An 18,892-nucleotide genomic window follows, 5' to 3' on the forward strand; every position below is an offset into this window, starting at 1 on the left:
TCAGGGCTTATTTATATTTTTAAATTTTAAATTTATTTTTTCTATTTATATCAATTAATGTTCCTAGGTTATAAATAATAAAGAGTAATGTTTTTATATGTTATTAATATGTGTTTTAAAGGTGTTTATGTATCATAATACAAGGGCCTTGGGGCCCCTCCCCTTCCCTTTTGTATAAATATACCCCATATTTGTGTTTTGTACTATATGCCCTGAAGAAGAGAGCAAGATAGCTCTTGAAACGCGTAGGCTTCAATAAACCACCCTAAATCTACCTCGTGTGCGCGGTCTTCAGTTCGCCTAAGACTATTACCTCCAGCATCCTTTTGGATTCTTGTGGAGACCTGCTGCTACGATTATGCCTTCTTGGGAGTTGTGACCCAGGTTCACAAGTTCAATAGGTGAGCACATTCCCTACAAAGGATTGTATGTGTGTTTTTTAAACAGTGTGACACATTGGGGGCGCCTTGTCTTTTTTCTTTTTTCAAATATACAATCATGAATTTATCAAGATAATTCCGGAAGATATCATGCATGAAGGACTGAAAAACAGATGGAGCATTAGAGAGCCCGAATGGCATCACAAGGTATTCAAAATGGCCTTCGGGCGTATTAAACGCAGTTTTCCATTCGTCACCCTGCTTAATACGAACAAGATTATATGCCCCCCGAAGGTCAATTTTAGTAAACCAACTAGCCCCCTTAATCCTGGCAAACAAATCGGAAAGCAAAGGTAAAGGGTATTGAAACTTGACCGTGATCTTATTCAAGAGGCGATAATCAATACAGGGTCTCAAGGAGCCATCCTTCTTAGCAACAAAAAAAAATCCCGCTCCCAACGGTGGAGAAGATGGCCGAATATGCCCTTTCTCCAAAGACTCCTTAACATAACTCCGCATGGCGGTATGTTCTGGCACAGACAGATTGAAAAGTCGGCCCTTAGGAAACTTACAGCCTGGAATCAAGTCAATAGCACAATCACAGTCCCTATGCGGTGGAAGGGAACTGGACTTGGGCTCATCGAATACATCCTGAAAATCAGACAAAAACTCTGGAACTTCAGAAGAGGAGGAAGAGGAGATTGACATCACAGGAATGTCATTATGAACCCCCTGACAACCCCAACTAGTCACAGACATAGACTTCCAATCCAACACAGGATTATGTATCTGCAACCATGGAAACCCCAGCACAATAGCATCATGCAAATTATGCAATACCAGAAAATGACAATCTTCCTGATGGGCTGGCGCCATGCACATGGTCACCTGTGTCCAAAACTGGGGTTTATTTTTAGCCAAAGGTGTAGCATCAATGCCCCTTAAAGGAATAGGGTTCTTCAAAGACTGCAAGGGGAAACCACAGCTCCTGGCAAATTCAAAGTCCATTAAATTCAAAGCGGCGCCTGAATCCACAAACGCCATGACAGAAAATGACGACAGTGAGCAGATCAAGGTCACAGATAACAGAAATTTAGGTTGTACAGTTCCGATGGTAACTGAACTAGCGATTCTCTTTGTACGCTTTGGGCAGACTGAAATGACATGAGAAGCATCGCCACAATAAAAACACAACCTATTCTGACGTCTGAATCCTTGTTGTTCCGTTCTAGACAGAATCCTATCACACTGCATAGGCTCAGGCATCTGCTCTGAGGACAACGCCACAGCGCGCACAGTTCTGTGCTCCCGCAAGCACCGATCAATCTGAATGGCCAGAGACATAGAATCACTCAGACCAACAGGCGTGGGAAACCCCACCATCACATCTTTAACAGATTCAGAATGACCCTTTCTGAAAATTGCCGCCAAAGCATCCCCATTCCATTTAGTCAGCACAGACCATTTTCTAAATTTCTGATAATACAATTCTGCCGCTTCTTGACCCTGAGACAGGGCCAACAAGGTCTTCTCCGCTTGATCCACAGAATTTGGTTCATCATATAATAATCCTAGAGCCTGAAAAAAGGCATTTACATTAAGCAAGGCCGGATTCCCAGATTCCAGGGAAAATCCCCAATCCTGAGGGTCACCACGCAGCAGGGAGATGACAATTTTAACCTGCTGAATGGGCTCACCAGAGGAACGAGGCTTCAGAGCAAAAAACAGTTTACAATTGTTTTTAAAACTCAAAAATTTGGACCTGTCCCCAAAAAACAAGTCAGGAGTAGGAATCCTAGGTTCTAAAAGCGGAGTCTGAACAATATAATCCGAAATACCCTGTACCTTAGCAGCAAGCTGGTCTATACGAGAAACTATTCCCTGAACATCCATGCTAGCACAAGACTCCTCAGTCACCCAGAGGAAAAGAGGGAAGAAAAGACCAATCAGGCTACAGAAAAAAAAAAGGCTCTTTCTTCCCTTCTTCTGAGATGCATTTAACTCATTGTTGGCCAGTTGTACTGTTATGATCCGGTGACCTTGGAGCCGCATGAGAGACTTTCTCAGGAGTAGGTGGTACCTGTATTGACCGCAAACCCTAAACTAACACCGCAACTAGAAGTAGCCGTGGGATGTACCTAACACGTCCTAGACACCTCGACACAGCCGGAGGACTAAATACCCCTATAGATAGAAATGGGAATTCTATCTTGCCTCAGAGCAGAACCCCAAAGGATAGGCAGCCCCCCACAAATATTGACTGTGAGTATAAGAGGAAAAACACACGCAGGCAGAAAAACAGGATTTAGCAAAAGAGGCACTTCTAGCTAAATAGAAAAGGATAGGACAGAATTCTAAGCGGTCAGTATTAAAATCCTAAAAATATCCACAGCAGATAATACAAATATACTACATCTAACTAAAGACATAGAAAGTATATCTGCATCTCCTGAGAATCCAGCATGACTGAAAAATCCAAACAAAGTCTAAGCTGGACAAAAACACAATGAATTGCACTGAATTGCAAAGCACACTGCATGTGTGTACAAGATTTGCCCCGAGTTATGCCAATCTATTCATGGGGCTTTTTGAGTCTGTCCACATTGCGCAGTCCTCCCTGGCTATAACCCATATCGTTTTATATCACTGCTTTATCAATGATCTGTTTTTTATATGGAGAGGCACGAGGGAGGAGGCTATTGAGATCGTGGCTCATTTGAATTCTAATTCTTGGGGGCTGTCATTTACTTCTAACATTGCAGAAGAAGCTATTCAATTCTTGGACTTGTCTGTCATGAATCCCAATGGCTAGGGATAGCACAGGACAAGCAAAGTACAAATATATTACGGACGAGCTCTAGGGTGATGGAACCTGGGCTGACCGCTGCACTACGCCTGACAAACGCAACTAGAGATAGCCAGGGAGCGTGCATACGTTGGTTCTAGACGCCACGCACCAGCCTAAGAGCTAACTAGCACTGCAGAGAAAATAAAGACCTCACTTGCCTCCAGCGGAATGAACCCCAAAAGATATAGTTGCCCCCCACATGTATTGACGGTGAAATGAGAGGAAGGCACACACATAGAGATGATATATATAGTTTTAGCAAATTGAGGCCCGCTGTAAACTAGAAAGCAGAACGATACAAAAGGGGACTGAGCGGTCAGCAAAAAACCCTAATCAAAAAAAACCATCCTGAGATTACAAGAACCCATGTGCCAACTCATGGCACATGGGGAGAACCTCAGTCCACTAGAGCTACCAGCTAGCATAGAGACATAATAAGCAAGCTGGACAAAAAACCAAACAACTGAAAATTAGCACTTAGCTTATCCTGAAAGATCTGGGAGCAGGTAGGCAGGAACCAAACAGAGCACATCTGAATACATTGATAGCCGGCAAGGGAAATGACAGAAAGGCCAGGTAAAATAGGAAACACCCAGCCACTGATGGACAGGTGGAAACCAAAGGCCACAACCCACCAAAGTCACCCAGTACCAGCAGTAACCACCAGAGGGAGCCCACAAACAGAATCCACAACACTTGTCCATCCGGCTGGATGCCTCTGGGAGATTGCCCACAGCTACGCATTTCAAAAAGGTCGATGTGAACAGCTACCTTGGGTTCGACAGTGGACACTACCCTAGTTCGATTAAAAACATTCCATATGGGCAATATTGGAGGATACGTAAGAATTGTAGTATTGATGATGATTTTCTCCTTGAATCAAAAGTTCTGAAAAGACGATTCGTGGCTAAAGGATATTCCAGAAGGTTGCTCAATGATGCCTTTAATAGAATTAGGGCAATGACCCAAGCAGATTGTATCGAAAAGATACATTCTACATCTTACCCAAAAGAACAGGATGATATTGCAAAAAATTTGAGTCTTGTAACAACTTTTAGTCAGTAGCAGCAGATGCTCCAAAGGTTGATGAATAAATATTGGTTCATCCTGAGGAATGACCCAGTTTTATCAAAAAGGTTACCCCATAAACCAAGAATTATTTATAGGCGTAGCCGAAATCTCAGAAATTTAGTAGCTCCTAGTAGCATATTGCAAGTCTCTTGAATGCAAGCTAGGTTGTTTTCGGTGTAATGCTCCTAAATGTCTATGCTGTCCTATTATTGTTAATGGAGCCAGAACTTTTTTATCTCGCACTATGGGAGAAACTTTTCAAATTAAATGTAATGTTTCATGTCATTTTCCTATGCTGTGTACTTGATAGAATGTGCTTGCGGCCTGCAATATGTAGGCCGCACGATACAGACTATGCAGGCAAGACTTAATAAGCATAGACACATTAGGACAGGTTACCTTCTTCACAGTGTTTCAAAACATTTTCTATTGGGACATTCAAAAAACCCTAGGGAGATGAGGCTGACCATTATTGACCATATATCCGAGTCCTGTGCAAATAGATACAGGAGACTCATTAATAAGGAGAACTACTGGATCTTCAAACTTGGTACATTGTCTCCTGATGGCCTCAATTTATCATTGGAGAAGGTGAAGCAATATACGCGTTCTCCTATTGTTTTTATTTATCCCTTATTCTGGTTTTTTTTGTGGATCTTTTTATTTTTATTATTATTATTATTTTTATTTTCATTATTACTTTTCCTTTTAATGAGGAGATTATTGTCATTTCACTTTTTAATCATGTTTTTGATGGTTAGGCTAAGGAGGGGTTAATGGTTTTCAGATCACTTCCTGTTCATTTGTTATATACAGTATAAGCTATCTATTGTAATGTTCTTCCTTCTCCTGATGAAGGCGACATTCAGCCGCCAAAATACGTTGTGTGTTCAGCATTTTAATAAAGGTTTGTACATTTTTTAACCTTCTGTCCTATATGCCCAGCGCTCCACCTGACCGCACATTCTTGCCTTCATTTACCTACACTCCGTTGTGAGTTGCGGATGGAGCAGCACAGGCATTACCATTTGGAGATCCGCAGGACCCGTGATTATGTGGTCTAGTCACATGTCAGCTTGGATTCCATGCCTCACAGCTTGACGGCCGGCTCTCCACTCACCGCAGGCTTCTCCCGTGGTTGTCCAAGGGTGCACAACCCGGACAGGTGAGTGGATCTCCGATTTATTGTACGTTTCTCTTGACCATCAGGTGTAATCCTAGGAGCGCCCTCTTGCTCTGTTTTTTATAACGTGGAGCCATTGAGCAGGGGTGGTGTGGTACGTTGGAGCACTTGTGGGGACTAGGATCGCCCTCAGGACACCATCCAATTAATTTGCATAATGTAATTTGATTTTCTCCACATAGGTATGTTTGAACAAGTCTTAAATTCTGTTAAGAATGTTGCGATTTTGATGTTAAGATGTTGAAGAATAGCAATGTGTGCTATCTATTCTTGCCATCAAGCAAGGATGGAAACCCAGACAGAACTAATGACACAGTTACTAAAAAATGATTTGTAAAGAACCTTAGCCTTGTTCACACAGTTATAGGTTTCTGCCAGTTCAGACAATTCTCATAGAACAGCAATACTAATTTCTTTACTTATCTGGACTATAGATTGGTTGCTTTTACCTTCACTAAGCTATGTAAGCAGTTACACAAAAACAACTCCTTTGGTTCTGAATAAAGCATAGTACTATACAAATATAAACGGTGGCCAAAAATTAAGTGTATAGGTGAATCAAATTATAAGGACAAGCATACACACTGGCACACAACAAAAGACATAAAAATTATATATTTTACATTTAAATAAATATTTTATAACTATATATATACAGTTTTGGCAAAAGTTAAGAGACCACTGCAAAATTTTCAGCTTCTCTGATTTTTCTCTTTATAGGTATATTTTTGAATAAAATGTCAATTGTTCTTTTAGTCTATAAACTTCTGACATGTCTCCGAATTTCAAAGCTATAAATTTTGTATTTTTTTCTGAAAAGGAGAAATGGTCAAAATAAAAAAAACAGTGCTTTCAGACCTCAAATAATGCAAAAAAAAAAAAATTCATAATCATTTAGAAACAACAATGCTAATGTTTTAACTCAGGAAGAGTTCAGAAATCATATTTTGTGGAATCACCATAATTTTGAATCACAGCTTTCATGCGTCTTGGCATGCTTTTCACCAGTCTTTCACACTGCTTCTGGTGCAAAAATTTAAGCAGTTCTTCTTTGTTTGATGGCTTGTGACTTACCATCATCCCCTTGATTACATTCCAGAGGTTTTCAATGGGGTTCAGGTCTGGAGATTGGGCTGCCTATGGGCTGTATATACAGTTGAAACCTGAAGTTTACATCTAATATATAAAGCTGAATGTGTGTATGTATGTGTGTATGTGTGTATGTATGTCCGGGATTGGCATCTGGACCGTCGCAGCTACAGCCACAAAATTTTGCACAGTCACACGTCTGGACCCCGAGAGCGTCATAGGCTATATTGTGAGGTGAAATTTTAACCCCGCGCTTTCCAATTCACCAAACAATTTTGCCCCTATCTACATAATGGGGAAAAAATGAAAGGAAAAGTGTTGGAGGCGCCGCAGCTACAGGCACAAAATTTTGCACAGTCACACGTCTGGACCCTGAGAGCGTCAAAGCTATGTTGTGAGGTGAAATTTTAACCCCGCGCTTTCCAATTCACCAAACAATTTTGCCCCTATCTACATAATGGGGAAAAAATGAAAGGAAAAGTGTTGGAGGCAAATTAACAGCTGCCAGATGTGAACAAGGGGGACTTAAAGAATGAGAGCGATGGCGCCAAAGAGTATATACTGTACAGTTGCTAAGGTGGGGCCCCGACATGGGATAATCACCACACCACCACGGGGATATGAACACACACACAAAATGCGCCACACACTACCACGTGCTGGAACACATATACCACCCTCAGCGCACATTTCACCACACATACACCAACCTCGCCACATAAAAGTCGAAACACAAAAGTCGCCGCTCAAAACTCGCCATGCGCAAAACTCTCCACATGCAAAACTCGCCACACGTGCAAAACTCACCTCATGGAAAACTCACCACACACAAAACTTGCACACGCGGAAAAATTGCCACATGCACAAAAGTTGCAACACATGCAAAAGTTGCCTCACACAAAACTTGCACATACTCAAAAGGCACCACACATAAAACTCGCCATGCGCAAAACTCGCCATGCGCAAAACTTGCTGCACACAACTTGCTACACTAACCTGTCACATGCAACTCGACACACAAAAAGTTGCTACACGCATGTTGCCACACAAAACTCATCTCACAAAAGTCGCTACATGCATGTCGCCACACGCAACTCAACATACACAACTTGACACACGAAACTCGCCCTAAAACACACACAAGTCTGGTATTATCCTTCAAAAATAAAAATCTGATTAATAAGCTGACAAACTACAAGAGCAACAAATGTACCATATAGGAATCCGGCAGCTGTCAGTCACATGACCAGTCTATTATGTGTATGTGTGAGCTAATATATACTGCCAGGGGGTGGGCTTACTGTTGGCTGGGGATTTATCAGGCTGCCAATTTAGCTTACAAATACTGAGGTAAAAATACTGACCAAATAACGTGTGAACGAGGTCTAATACAGGAGGAGATGACATACAGATATATACTATATACAGGAGGAGATGACACACGTATATACTATTTACAGGGGAGATGACACACAGGTATATACTATATGCAGGAGGAGATGACACACAGATATATACTATATACAGGAGAGATGACACACAGGTATATACTATATAGAGGAGGAGATGACATACAGGTACATACTACATACAGCAGGAGATGGCATACAGGTATATACTATATACAGAAGGAGATGACACACAGGTATATACTATATACAGGAGCAGATTACCTACAGGTATATAGTATATACAGGAGGAGATGACATACAGGTATATACTATATACAGGAGGAGATGACACACAGATATATACAATATATAGGTGAGATGACACACAGGTATATACTGTATACAGGAGGAGATTACATACAGGTATATATTATATATAGGAGGAGATGACATACAGGTATATACTATATACAGGGGAGATGACACACAGCAGGTATATACTATATACAGGGGAGATGACATACAGGTATATACTATATACAGGAGATGACATACAGGTGTATACTATATATAAGAGAGATGACAAACATGTATATACTGAGGTGAAAATGAGAGGTGTGAGGTGAAAATGAAAAGGTGTGAGTGCAAAATGAGAGGAGTGAGGGAAAATAGTGGAGTGATCGGAAAATGTCAGCTCTCAACTGAATATTTTAACCCCTGCACTGCTGGCAGAAACCTGCCCATTTTAATATGATTGTGTTGTGCTTTTAATCAGTGTGGGAAATCAGACGCTGCTGTCTTCTGGCACCTCTCTGTCACAGTAAACTCGTGATAAGTGTTGTCTCAGATTTCTAAGAAATTAGAATGCTTTGTGCCTTTTCATTACTAATGTGACAATAATCAAAATACGGTAGTTTTATTATTTTATGTTTTTTTTATAATTAAATAACTTAAAAATACATAACCTCTTCGATTTTTTTTTTTTGCCCCAAAAAGTTTAGTTTATTGAACATGTTGGCTTCATATCACTAGCAAAGTTTTTCACCCCAAGCACAAACAGTTAAACAAAAAAAGATCCATGCAAAGCCAAGTAATTTTGCTAACGCATAATATAATATATGATACATAATTATATATAATATCTTATAAAATTATTATTAAAAAATACCTTCTTTTTGGCCACTCTGTATTAGCTTATTTCAATTACCTCCCAGTGAACCTTATTACAAGATAAAGCAATTCAAGGAAATACTTAATAATGTGAGAAATTAAATTCCGGGAAAAATAAGCATTTCCTAGAAAATCTAGACACTTGGGAATCCCTCTAATAAATGCATCTCTTCTAGCAAAAAAGGGAGCGAGTAAGGAAAATTATGAACTTCATCCAATGCAAATGAGTTGAGTTAAGATTACCTGCCATCCTTGCTGTTTGCATTGCTCTAGAACATGCCGGCATTTCTCTTCAGGTGATGCTTTATGCTTTTGTCTTGTTAAGATTTCTGTTAAGTGCCTATACCTGAAGTTGAGATAAAGGAGTAATGGTTTATAAAAAGATGTTTCAGCAGAGAGCTACCAAATGAAAATGTCTCCTGTGACTTGACATCATATATTCTATATACAGATTATGATATTTACATATTTATGGACATATGCTATTTACATGCAATTAGTGCGATATTATGTATCAATGGCTTGTACCACATGGCTGTGCAAATATTGCCATATGCAGATAAGCAACTGCATAATGCTCCCGAATAAAGGGCAGTAACTATTTTTGCACGTCTTAAGGGTATGTTTCCACTGTCAGGATGGCCGGCGGTATCGCCGCAGCGGCGAAGCCGCTCGGCGCTAAGCCCGCGCCCCCTTTTTGGGACGCGATCATGCCGGATGTGTTAACTCTTCACATCCGGGATGATCGCTCTCTCCCATAGCGCCCTGTGATATGCCTTGCGGGGATGCTGCGTCCCCGCAAGGTGTACGGACATGCTGCGATCTGAAAAGACGCGCAGCATGTCCGGAGTCGCAGGGCCGCCGCGTGCGGGTTTCCACGCATAGTGGAGACGGGATTTCATAAAATCCCCTCCACTATGCTGGAACATCTGGACGCTGCTTGTTTGACGCTGCAGCTCTGCGCAGCGTCAAACAAGCAGCGTTTCCTGACCGTGGAAACATACCCTTAGCCTTCTGAAAACCAGAGTATAGAAAAATATGATGTGCTTTACACACTTGAAAGTTGTAAGGGTTTAGATATGCATTCACAGGGGGCTTTTTTTTCTTCTAGGTTGTAGGTTCTCATTGTGTCTGCATTGGATTCATTTATTCCCACTATTTAAAAATATACTCATATGTCAGTTAGTAGCTATGAGTGAGCACTAAAATGCCCAGGTACTCGTTACTCAAGTCCAGCAAATCATAATGCTCAGTTGCTCGACCCGAGTAACGAGTATAATGGAAATAAATGGGAAAATAGAGCTTTTTTATAGTACTCCCTCTAAAAATTTCTGAAATTGATGGAAACAGAGCTGAAATGGCAACAGGGAGCAACATCAGGAAGACAGACAATGTTACACCACTTTTACAGACTGACAATAAAACATGTAAAACTGAAATTAAAATGGATTTTACTGGAAAATATATTAAGCAATCTTTCCATGTTAATGACTTGCATATAAGACAAAATAAATAAGAGAAAAAAATGCTCCTCCACACCTTGGGCTTTGTTCAAACCCATTGTTTTTGCTGTGTTTTTCCTCATTTGGATTGCTTTCAATGGTGAAATTAACATTCATCAGGAAATGCAATTTTAACATTTTACTACCTTATCTGGCTATGTGGTGTGTGAGACATGATCAGAAGCATTCTGTTTAATTTATGAAGGAGGGTCTCTGAAAGTCACACTTTTTTTATCAGGCCCATCAAGTGGCCCTCACTATTTGTAGAGAGCCATCAGGCAGCCCTTACTATTGTTAGAGGACCAGCAGTTGGCCCTCACTGTTAGAGCCAGCAGGTGTCTTGTGGCAGATGAAAACAAGATAGAGCTTTTTGGTAAGGCACATCATTCTACTGTTTACTGTAAATGGAATGAGGCATACAAATCAAAGCACACAGTGGCTACAGACAAATTTGGTTGCGGTTCAAAGACATTTTGAGTTTGTTTTGCTGTGTGCAAGGCATCATGAATTGTAAAGAATTAGGATAGAAAAGTAATGTCCAGTAAAAAAAAGATGGGCTTCCATCAGAGGTCATTGGTCTTCCAGCAGGACAATGACCCCAGACATACTTCAAGAAGCCCCAGAAATGGATGGAAACAAAGCACTGGAGAGTTTAGAAGTGGTAATTCCAGCTCCAGTAGCAAAGTCTCCCACCACTTCCTCTTACATACAGCTGCTACAGTTAAACTGTGAAAGGACACATTAAATCAGTTAATTTTGCATGCTTTGATGAATTTCTGAGTACAGATCATTGTAAAAAAAACTAAAAAACTAACTAGATGGCTTTAATACACTATCCCTACTGAGATAGCGCACCCTACACGATTTGCAGACAAGAGAGGTATTATTAGAGAATAAAATCTATTTGAATTAGCTCTGAAAAAAGCAATTAGTTTAAAGTAGCAGCATCAAGGACTGTTATTTCCTCAACTCTGCTGGGGAATATAGTGGAGTGTTTCGTATCTACTCAGCCTAATATGGAGGAGACCACAATCTTCTGTATTTACTGTACAATGTCTCCTGTGTGAGAACTCCCTATGTGATGACCACCTGACAACCCACAAGGTACTGGATCATATGCTAATAGAACCAACTGGCTTTTTTGGTTTCCAGAAATGTTCCCTCAACTAGACAGTGGAGCCTCAGAAAAGCATTTTTTTCCCATTACTAAGGAGTGGGTTTCCTACACTGGTAAAGTGTATGCACTAAGTGCAAGGGATGCCAAAAATAAGAAATAGGCACTCCAATGACCCTTTGAAGAGATGTAGTGGAGGGCCTCAGAAAACTTTTTTCCCATTATTAAGGAGTGGGTATCCTAGACTGGTAATATGCATGCAATACGCGCATGGGCTGAAAACATTTAACCTGGGGGGTATAAATATATATATCAAAGAATGTTAGAGGTAGGCCTCTCCCAATTGTTAATACAGGCATCATAAACACCCTTAAAAAATGTAAAGCAAATGTAAGGGTTGCATGATTACCCTGTTGATATAGTGGTGGAGGAGGATGCGCACAACACAAAGAAGATGAAATCCTGAAGCATAAACCCATGTTTGGGTGGGAAGGGGTGCATGGTAATAGACCACAAAAAAACCAACTGGATTTCAGTTTATGTTTCACTGCTGTCATCCGGTGGTGTTAAGAAGTCTGGGCCAAGCCAGCCCTTGTTCATTTTGATAAGAGTCAGCTTATCAGCATTTTCAGTTAACAGATGGATGCACCTATCGGTTATAATAGCCCCAGAGGCACTAAAAATCCCCTCTGACAAAACGCTAATGGCAGTGCAGGCCAGGACCGCCAAGGCAAAGAGAGACAGTTCATGCAACGCGTCTTGCTTGGATACTCAATAGTTGTAAGGCACAGAGGAATCATGGAGGACGCTGGTATGGTCGGCAAGTTACTCCTTCATCACCTTCCAAAGATTTTCCCTCCTTGCCAGAGTACCCCGCTCATCAACGCATTGACACTGGGAGGGTCTGAGAGCACTGTGCTAAACCTTTTATAGTGTTCCACTGCTTTTGCTGCATCTAGTGTGTGTCTCCCTCAACTGTACTCCTCGGTTGTCCAAGGAACTATGACTTATGCCTCCAGCACTGTCAGATGGGAATTATTTTAATAATTCTTCAACTGGGGCCTTCTGATACTGCAATATTTTATTAGACCTCTCACTATTGGAAGGAGAGATAGAAAGTTCTTCTTGTAGCATGGGTCTATAAGGGTGATTAAATAGTAATTAGTGTTGGCCAAAATGCGTACAACTCGAGAGTCACGGGAAAAGCAGTGGAACATAAACTCAGCCATGTGTACCAGACTGCCAGCATCCAAGACTTCCCTGTCTCCACCAACAGGACCATCTTCTGCTCCTCGTCATCCCTCTCCTCCTCGTCTTCAGGCCATCCACATTGAATAGACAGGATGAAGGTGGTGTGGGTAGTACAATCTGCAGTGCAGGCAACCAGCTCCAATTCCTCCTCCTCATTATTACCCAAACCGTATTGAAAAGATTAGATGAGGCTGGACTGTGTAGCATCATCCTGTAAAGTTTCTTGCTCCATCTCAACTTACTCCGCCTACAAAGCCTCTTCTTTAATTGTTAGTGGCGAGCCTTTCAGTAGACAGAGAATGGTCTGGGATGGTGACACTGATTATGGCGTCATCACAGCTCACCATCTTGGTTCAGTCCTCAAAGTCTTGGAGAACCGCACAGATGTCAGACATCCATGCCCACCCATCAGCTCTTAAATGCGGAGACTGACCAGAATACTGACGAGCATGTTTCAGCTGATATTCAACTACTGCCCTCTGCTGCTCACAAAGCCTTGCCAACATACAGTATGTAACATTGAGTTTCAAAGCATGGTGACATTGCACACCAGTCGGTGAGCTGGAAGTTGCAAATGCTGCTTGAGCACTGCCAGGGCGATGGTAGCTGTAGGCAACTTTCGAAAATGGGCACACACGCAGTGCACTCTCACAATTAGCTCAGGCAGATCTGGGCATGTTTTGAGAAACTGCTGAACCACAAAGTTGACCATGTGGGCCATCCATGGTACATGTGTGAGGTTGCCAAGCTTCAGTGACACCACCAGGTACGGCCACTGTCACACATAACTATGCCTGGTTGTAGATTTGCAGGCAACAGCCACAGATCAGCCTGGTCTTTAATACCTTTCAACAACTCTATGCAGTTTGTCATCTATGCAGATAAGCTTCAGCAGAGCCTGTTGCTTCTTGGCTAAGGCAGTGCTGCAGTGCTTAGAGCTTGCAAATGATGTTGACATTTATGAGATGGAGAGTGTTCCGTCTCAGAGTCTGACTGGGTTCCGGCTTCCACAATGCTCATCCAGTGTGCCATCAGGGAATAGTATAGCATACCTGGCAACAAGCACTTGTCCACGTGTCCATGGTTAAGTGGACCTTCTCAGTAACAGTGTTGGTCAGGGTACATCTGATGTTATGGAACACATGCTTGAATAAGGTGGGGACGGCACAATGAGAAATATCGTGGCAGCTGGGGAACGAGTACCAAGGGAAGGCTGTTGCCATGAGGCTGCTGAAAGCTTCCGTTTCCACAAGCTTAAATGGCAACATTTCCAGGGCAAGCAGTCTGGAAATGTAGCCATTTAGCATTGTGGCCTGTTGGTGGGTGGCTGCATATTTATGCTTGCATTCCAAAAACTTGGGCAGTGACAACTGAACGTTGCGCTGGGACAAGTACATGAATGTAGTTGCTGATGGTGGTTGCAAGTGTGCAATGACAGGTGCAGGATGGGAGGCATCTTTACTCTTCGCCTGTGTCATGGACAGAGGATTGGGGTGAACGTACAGCAGGCAAAGAGGCAGTGGTGTTACCAGCAGACACTGTTTCTGGACTCTGGTGTTCAGCCCAACTAGTCGAGTGCTTTGCTGTCATGTGCCTGAGCATGCTGGTGGTTGCCAGGCTGGTAGTTGTGCTACCCCTGCTGATGCTAGCAGTGCAGATGGTGCAACTGGCCTTTCCTGCTCTGGGGATCAGTTGCCTGCCTTGTGTCTGTGGCCACCCCACTGTCTCTTCCTGCCCGTTGCGGTGCTGCAGATCCCGACACCTGAGTACTACTGTCCTCGTTCTGCATGTCACTTTCCCAGGTTGAATCAGTGTCTTCGTCACCCACAATTTCATTTTGCACATCAGCACTCCGGTCCTCCTCCTGACTTGCTGACGTGACAACACCACTTGCTGGCAATTGTGTCTCATCATCATCCAGCTCTTGCGACAGTAATTGCATTTTACCCACCATCGCCTTCTTGTGAGAGTGGCTGCACAAATATTTGAGTATCGCTACATGTGATCTCCTCATGTCCAAGTGTGGGATCACTTGTCACCAGGCACTCGGCATAGTGGGAGGAAGGAAAATCAGGGTAAGGATTATGTGGTCCAGAATCACGGCTACTGAGACTGGATAGTGTGGTAGACAGGGTGATGCTGGCAAAGTGACTGGAAGCATTATCTGCCATCCTTTTTTTTATTTGGGTGTTTGAGGCCCAACTATAGCACAATAAATGTATAAAATGTCACTGCTAAAAAAAATTGAAGTATTTCATTGCCAGCAAAATGTTCTGATTTCAGATGGAGCACTAAGACTGCAGTATCAATATAGCACTGCAATTTTTTTGACAAAATTTTTTGGGCGAGGGGGATTTGAAGCCCAACTCTATCATCATAAATGATGTATAAAATGTCACTGCTGGAAAAAATTGTGATATTGCAATGTCAGCAAAATTTGCCTAATTGCGATGGACATATGAAACTGAAGTGAAGGACATCAAGATACGAAGATCAGAAGCAACAAGGCAAAAGGATCATTCATCCATTAAGTCACCATGGCTCGAGATTGAGATGAAGGCCATTAAAAAAAATGTAATAATTCTAAGCCTGACTATGTGTGTTCGTATATAAGCCTACCTATATGTGTGTGTATATGCCTGTCTATATGTGTCTGTGTGTGTCTGTTTATGAACCTACATATATGTGTGTCTGTACATGTGCCTGCCTATATGTATGTGTCTGTATATAAGCCTGCCTATATGTATGTGGATCTGTTACAAGGCTTCCTATGCGTGTGTCTGTATATAAACCTGCTTATACGTGTGTATCTGCATATAAGCCTGTCTATATGTAGTTATATGTATAAGTCTGTTTTTCTGAGTATCTATATTTACACACATAATGCGCTCAGCATAAATGAGTACACCCCCTTTGAAAAGTAAGATTTCAATCAATATCTCACTGAATACAAGAACAATTTAAGAACAGATTAGACTAAAATTAAACTTTTTGGCCTCCAAGGCAAACACTATGTCTAATGCCAAACCAACACAGTTCATCGTCCCAAGAACACCATCCCCACAGTGTAACATGGTGGAGGCAGCATCATACTGTGAGTATTTTTTCAGAAGCAGGGACAGAGAAAATGATCTGAGTTGAGGGGAAGATGGATGGTGCAAAATACAGAGATGTTCTTGAACAAAACCTGAGAATCCATGGTCAGACTTGAAGATTGCTGTTCAGCAGAGGAAACCATCTAACTTGAAGGAGCTGGAGCAGCTTTGCCTTGAGAAATGGGCAAAAATCCCAATGGCAAGAGATGGAAAGCTCATAGAGACTTATCTAAAGTGACTTGCAGCTGTAATTGCTTTGTTTTTGTCCTTTTTGTTGTTTGCTTCTAATAAAAAAAAAGAAAGAAAACCAAATGTTTGCAGTTGTAGGGATGTTCTTTACATGAACTGATGCAAACCCTCAAAAAAACCTGTGAAATTCCAGGTTGTGATTCAGCAAAATACGAAAACTGCCAAGGGGGTGAATACTTTTGCAAGTCACTGCACTTGGCCATTGAATTACTTTCACCCTGTTCCTCTTCACTAGTGTTGAGCGATACCTTCCGATATTCAAAAGTATCGGATTGGATTGGCCGATATCCAAAAAATATCGGATATCGCCGATACCGATACCTGATACCAATGCAAGTCAATGGGACACAAATATCGGAACGCAAATACCGTATTTTCCGGCGTATAAAACGACTTTTTAACCCCTGAAAATCATCTCAAAAGTCGGGGGTCGTCTTGTACACCGGGTACAGCGTGTGCAGGGAGCAATCCTGGATGGTTCCCAGGGTCTGAAGGAGAGGAAACTCTCCTTCAGGCCCTGGGATCCATATTCATGTAAAAAATAAAGAATAAAAATAAAAAATATGGATATACTCACCCTCCGACGGGCCCTGGCTCTCAGCGGTGCAACCGGCAGCCTCCATTCCTAAGAATGCAGTGAGTGTAGGACCTGCGATGACGTCGCGGTCACGCGACCGGTCACGCGACCAATCACAAGACCGCAATGTCATCGCAGGTCCTACACTCACTGCATTCTTATGAACGGAGGCTTGTTATGATCCTTAGTGGTTGAGGATCACAAATTACTCCAGCTAAGTAACAAACGTAGGACAAGCTCTAGGGAGGTGGCAAACTGGACTGACCGCAAATCTGAACCTATCCAAACACACTAGAAGTAGCCGGTGAACGTGCCTAAAAATCCTAGACGTCTCGAGCCAGCCTGAGGAACTAACTACCCCTAGAGAGAAAGAAAGACCTCTCTTGCCTCCAGAGAAATAATCCCCAAAGATATAGAAGCCCCCAACAGATAATAACGGTGAGGTAAGAGGAAGGCACATACACAGGGGTGAAAGCAGATTCAGCAAATGAGGCCCACTAATACTAGATAGCAGAAAATAGAAAAGGGAATCTATGCGGTCAGTAAAAAACCCTTACAAAATATCCACACTGAGATTTCAAGAACCCCCACACCAACTCACGGTGTGGGGGGAGAAACTCAGTCCCCTAGAGCAACCAGCAAGCGAGGAAATCACATTTTAGCGAGCTGGACTAAAACCATAATGAACACTGATAATCAAAAAATGATCAAACAAAAACTTAGCTTGTCTTGGAGAGACTGGGAGCAAGGTAGACACAAGGAATCTGAAGAGCACTGAATACATTGATAGCAGGCAAGGAACTGAGTATCCAGGTGAGCTAAAATAGGAAACCAACCAAGGATAACGAACCAGCTGATGCTGCAACCTGCAGAAAGACAACACTACACAGTACCGCTTGTGACCACTAGAAGGAGCCCAAAAATAGAGTTCACAACAGTACCCCCCCCTTGAGGAGGGGTCACCGAACCCTCATCAAGACCCCCAGGGCGATCAGGATGAGCCGCGTGGAAGGCACAAACCAAATCGGCCGCATGAACATCAGAGGCGACAACCCAGGAATTATCCTCCTGACCATAGCCCTTCCACTTAACCAAATACTGAAGCCTCCGTCTAGAGATACGAGAATCCAAAATCTTCTCCACCACGTACTCCAATTCGCCCTCGACCAGCACCGGAGCAGGAGGCTCAACAGAAGGAACCACAGGTACCACATACCTCCGCAACAAAGACCTATGGAACACATTATGAATGGCAAACGATGCTGGGAGATCCAAACGAAAAGACACCGGGTTAAGTATTTCCAAGATCTTATAAGGACCGATGAAGCGAGGCTTGAATTTAGGAGAGGAGACCTTCATAGGAACATACCGAGAAGACAGCCACACCAAATCCCCAACACGAAGTCGGGGACCCACACCGCGGCGGCTGTTGGCAAAGCACTGAGCCTTCTCCTGTGACAACCTCAAATTGTCCACCACATGGTTCCAAATCTGCTGCAACCTATCCACCACAGAATCCACCCCAGGACAGTCAGAAGACTCAACCTGACCCGAGGAAAAACGAGGATGGAAACCAGAATTGCAGAAAAAAGGTGAAACCAAAGTAGCAGAACTAGCCCGATTATTAAGGGCAAACTCGGCCAAAGGCAAAAAAGTCACCCAATCATCCTGATCAGCAGAAACAAAACATCTCAAATAAGTTTCCAACGTCTGATTAGTTCGCTCGGTTTGGCCATTAGTCTGAGGATGGAAGGCCGACGAAAAAGACAAATCAATGCCCATCTTAGCACAAAAAGTCCGCAAAAACCTGGACACAAACTGGGATCCTCTATCAGACACAATATTTTCAGGAATGCCGTGCAAGCGAACCACATTCTGAAAAAATAGAGGAACCAAATCGGAGGAAGAAGGCAACTTAGGCAAGGGCACCAAATGGACCATCTTGGAAAAACAATCACACACCACCCAGATG

General features: G+C 42.4%; 1 protein-coding gene across 3 annotated transcripts in view; it reads right to left on the reverse strand.

Annotated features, from left to right (window-relative positions):
• MYO16 (myosin XVI) overlaps positions 1–18,892 on the reverse strand; it is a 685,244-nt gene that overhangs the window by 70,410 nt on the left and 595,942 nt on the right. For all 3 annotated transcript variants that reach the window (XM_077297020.1, XM_077297019.1, XM_077297018.1), the window contains exon 28: positions 9,376–9,478. In XM_077297020.1, the coding sequence (XP_077153135.1) occupies positions 9,376–9,478 (103 nt within the window). The remainder of the gene's footprint in view (positions 1–9,375; positions 9,479–18,892) is intronic.

The sequence above is a fragment of the Ranitomeya variabilis genome, chromosome 3, assembly GCF_051348905.1.
Source record: "Ranitomeya variabilis isolate aRanVar5 chromosome 3, aRanVar5.hap1, whole genome shotgun sequence".
Lineage (NCBI taxonomy): Eukaryota > Metazoa > Chordata > Amphibia > Anura > Dendrobatidae > Ranitomeya > Ranitomeya variabilis.